General features: G+C 52.2%; 1 protein-coding gene across 1 annotated transcript; it reads right to left on the bottom strand.

Moving 5' to 3' along the window:
• Positions 1-3,098: 3,098 nt before the first annotated feature.
• Positions 3,099-3,809, bottom strand: LOC121269498 (early nodulin-75-like). The gene has a single exon (XM_041174096.1). It carries the CDS (start codon positions 3,807-3,809, stop codon positions 3,099-3,101), a length of 711 nt encoding a protein of 236 aa, XP_041030030.1.
• Positions 3,810-4,726: the final 917 nt, after the last annotated feature.

The raw sequence follows: 4,726 nt of genomic DNA, 5'->3' as shown, positions 1-4,726 counted from the left end.
GGATGCGACTTTGGACTACAGAATAAAGTTCAAGGGTTCGAACAAAGGTTTATGTTTTCTACAGAATCTTGGCAGGAATTACCACAGCTACATTAATGTCAAACCGCTAAGATAAGAAACTTCACGGTTAACTTGAACAAACTTCATGAATTAAGCCTAAAGTTTTTGGCAGGTTGTCCATGAGTTTGATTGGAAGCCAAAACAAAGCATTGTAAGCGAAAAAATACAGTTGTGTTCAAAACAACAACAGCCAAAGCCGTGTTTGACGAATGAAGCATTCATTATTTGGATCTAGAATGTAGAATCATTAACTTTGTCACATTCCTGCAAGCTGTTTGACAATTTGCTTTGTGACAGAAATGTAATCATTCAGCAAGAAACAATTTGGGGTAGAAGCAGTATTATTGTACCTTGGAAAGAAATAGTGTGTATCAAACATGACCTATGTAAATATGGTTTTCACCTACAGTAAACTAATGGTAGCAAAAGATTACAATGGGCTTGAAAATTCCTGGAACTTTTTGGTGTAACTATAGTGTAATGCTCTTTTACATTAGGAAAGTTGTAACTGATTTTTGCTGGTTGTATGCTATAACAAAACTCCCTCAATTGCTTGTGCTGCTCCAAGATGCAGCTGCCAAAACCTTCAGCTGCTCACTTACAGAGATGTACCCATGAGTTTTCTGTATTTGCAGTCGTAAGGCAATGGTGTAGATTTACACTAAATTTTAGGCACCATCCAAGTCATGAGTTATCCACATTATTTAAATTACAGGAGTTTAATAATGATTTTTGTTGTGATATTTTCTTACTGAGACCTCCACTATCCTTAATACAACTCCTATCAGTCCCAGTACTGAAATTCTTTAATCCACCACACCCCAAGTTTTTAGAAGTAACCAACTGGAATTACCTTTCAAATGGGCACGTCTTGTTCCCCATGATAGTGAACTAGGTAGTGGTGAGCCGGGGCTGGAGGTCCCGAGGGTGTAATGTGTCTTGATAGAAGGCAGAAGCCCACTCGCTATTGCCTCCTCTGGCAGCACAGCATTTGCTCTTGTTTTCTTACATTGTGACATTGACAAATGAGTCCTGCAGGAAATTTGGGTGCAAGTTCCCATTGTAAAATTGGCTTAGGAAGCTGGTGTAAATTTCAGTGCAATTTCTGCGCGGGCATGATCCAAGAGGAAGTCCCGCCTCAGAGATCTGCCAGCCAATCATATAGCTACCATTTCTCAAAACACCAGCACCGTCAGGAGCGATGGACACTTCTGGGACCGCAGTAGCACCTGAGGATTCAGCAATGGAGCCTGGACAGTGATGTTAGGCAGGGGTTCTCACCAAGACCAGGTAGGCAGGGTCCGGCAAGGGGGTGCTGGAGGACAGGGCTGTGACAGCTCCAGGGAAGGGAATGCAGCATGGGAGTTCACACCTTGGTGGGGCGCCTCTACTAGGCACAGGTCTGTCTGACCAGGAGATACCAATGCAGTCCATCCACGAGGCAAACAGCTCTTGCTGGCAGCCTGGAGAGCGGGCTTGAGCCTTTCTGGCTGAGAGAAAAATTCCAGCATCAGCAGGAGCAGGCCTTCGAGTGGCCTCGCTCACCATCGGTAAAATACCCACAGCGAAAGGGGTAGGTAGGCAGGTGATAGGTTAGCCAATCTTAGCAGCCCTCACCTTCCATTCCACACCCCCACCCCACCCACCCCATGGGGAACATAAAATTCCAGCTATTGTGTGCCGAGCTCTAAAACTGCTCACCTCAATAAGCACAACAACCATTTTTTTTTAAAAAGCGAGACTAGCTGCCCACCTACTTTCTAAGGGAATCCTTTCCATAGGAAGAAGTTGCCTTCGTGCCCTGAATAAAATGCGGGGAGCAGAAACAAGGGCGGAATTTTCCGGCCCCACCTCCCACCGCGATTGTCCTGTCTCGCTGAAAGTCAGTCGGCTTTTGGCTGGGCCGCCGAATCTCCCACGGCGGGTCACTCCGCAGCTGGTCACTCCACGGCGGGTCACTCCGCAGCTGGTCACTCCACGGCGGGTCACTCCACAGCTGGTCACACTGCGGCGGGTCACCCTGCGGCGGGTCACTCCACGGCGGGTCACTCCGCACATGGTCACTCCACGGCGGGTCACCCTGCGGCAGGTCACTCCACGGCGGGTCACCCTGCGGCGGGTCACTCCACGGCGGGTCACTCCGCAGCTGGTCACACTGCGGCGGGTCACCCTGCGGCAGGTCACTCCACGGCGGGTCACTCCACAGCGGGTCACTCCATGGCGGGTCACTCCACAGCTGGTCACTCCACGGCTGGTCACACTGCAGCAGGTCACTCCGTGGCGGGTCACTCTGCGATGGGTCACCCGGTGACTGGTCACTCTGCGACGGGTCACTCTGTGATGGGTCACTCTGCGACGGGTCACACTGCAGCGGGTCACTCTGTGGCGGGTCACTCTGCAGCAGGTCACTCTGTGGCGGGTCACTCTGCGACGAGTCACTCTGTGATGGGTCACTCTGCGATGGGTCAATCTGTGATGGTCACTCTGCGGCAGGTCACTCCACAGCAGGTCACTCTGCGATGGGTCACTCCATGGCGGGTCACGCTGCGGCGGGTCACTCTGTGATTGGTCACTCTGCGATGGGTCACTCTGTGATGGGTCACTCTGCAGCAGGTCACTCTATGGTGGGTCACTCTGTGATGGGTCACTCTGCAGCAGGTCACTCTATGGCAGGTCACTCTGTGGCAGGTCACTCTGTGATGGGTCACTCTGTGATGGGTCACTCTGCAGCAGGTCACTCTATGGCAGGTCACTCTGTGGCAGGTCACTCTGCGGCAGGTCACTCTGTGACGGGTCACTCTGCGATGGGTCACTCTGTGATGGTCACTCTACAGCAGGTCACTCCACGGCGGGTCACTCTGCGATGGGTCACTCCACGACGGGTCAATCTGCAGCAGGTCACTCCACGACGGGTCACTCCGTGGCGGGTCACTCTGCGACAGGTCAATCCGCAGCGGGTCACACTGCAGCTGGTCACACTGCGGCGAGTTACTCCATGGCGGGTCACTCCGTGGCAGGTCACTCCGTGGCGGGTCACTTCATGGCGGGTCACACTGCAGTGGGTCACTCTGTGGTGGGTCACTCCACAGCTGGTCACTCCACGGCGGTTCACTCCACAGCTGGTCACTCCACGGCGGGTCACTCCACAGCTGGTCACTCCGCAGCGGGTCAATCTGTGGCTGGTCACACTGCGGTGGCTTACTATGCGGCAGGTCACTCCAGGGTGGGTCACTCTGCGGCGGGTCACTCTGCGATGGGTCACTCCATGGCAGGTCACTCCATGGCGGGTCACTCCGCAGTGGGTCACTCCGCAGCAGGTCACTCCGTGGCGGGTCACTCCATGGCGGGTCACTCCACGGCGGGTCACTCCACGGCGGGTCACTCCATGGCAGGTCACTCCATGGTGGGTCACTCCACGGCGGGTCACTCCGCAGCTGGTCACTCCGCGGCGGTTCACTCCGCAGCTGGTCACTCCGCGGCGGGTCACTCCATGGCGGGTCACACTGTGGCAGGTCACTCTGCGGTGGGTCACACTGCGGCGGGTCACTCTGCGGCGGGTCACTCTGCGGCGGGTCACTCCGTGGCGGGTCACACCGCAGCTGGTCACACTGAGGCAGGTCACACTGAGGCAGGTCACACTGCGGCGGGTCACTCTGCGGTGGGTCACTCCACAGCGGGTCACTCTGCGGCGGGTCACTCTGCAGTGGGTCACTCCGCAGCAGTGCCGGAAGATCCCAGCCAACAGTCATGGCCTTCAGTTGTCATCATTTCAGGCTTGAGACACCAGGGTATAATACAAGAACAGGAGCATCACTGAAGAGTTTGAAACTGATGTATTTCAGGAATGTTTCCCAATTCCTGTTGATCATCAGAATCAAAACATCTGGTACCAATTCAAACCATGAGTTTCTATCCAATTCCTGTGGGAGGAACCGGCATCCAACTTTATTGTTAACAGCAAAAGCTAAAGAACAGCCTCTTTGTCACCATAAAATAACACATAAGGTGCAGCTTTAGGACTGAGTGCATATACGGGTGTTTGGTGTGTAATTAGCAGCAACTGGGAAGTACTCTGTGTAAGTAGACAAAGTTTCTTTCCTTCCTCCAGCCATAGGCAGGGTAAGTACACTTTGCTGAGAGAGCTGAATAGTTAATTAGCTACAACAAGAACAAAAAATGCTAGAAAAACCCGGCAGGTCCAGCAGTACCTGTGGGGAGAGAAACAGAGTTAACGTTTCGAGTCCATGTGACCCTTCTTCAGAGCCTAAGGCAAATGAGTGCAGCTTTGGGACTGAGTGCATACCTGGGGGCCTGGTTAGTGGGGGAGTTCAGTGAGGAATGGAAGGAGATGTTCCTTTCTTTTTGCGTTTTCTACCTTTATCACCCTATAGGAGTTGATTCTTACTCTATCACAGGGAACAGAGCCAGCTGTTAGGAGAGCATCTGGTTAAGGAGGTTAAGGTCTATTCCAATCCTAAGATTTAAAATATTATATGAACTGGTGGTAAAGTTAATAAAGTATATAAAAAAGGAAAATAAAATAGGTGATTAATATCAGGGAGGGAGTAAGTTACCTGGATGCTTTATACCAGGAGGCAGTCACACCACTTAGGATAGGGTCTTCTGTTTTGGTCAGTGGCCAGAGACAGGAAAGTGTGACTGCAAG

Source organism: Carcharodon carcharias, chromosome 25 (assembly GCF_017639515.1).
Source record: "Carcharodon carcharias isolate sCarCar2 chromosome 25, sCarCar2.pri, whole genome shotgun sequence".
NCBI lineage: Eukaryota > Metazoa > Chordata > Chondrichthyes > Lamniformes > Lamnidae > Carcharodon > Carcharodon carcharias.
This window is presented reverse-complemented; position numbering and strand designations above follow the sequence as displayed.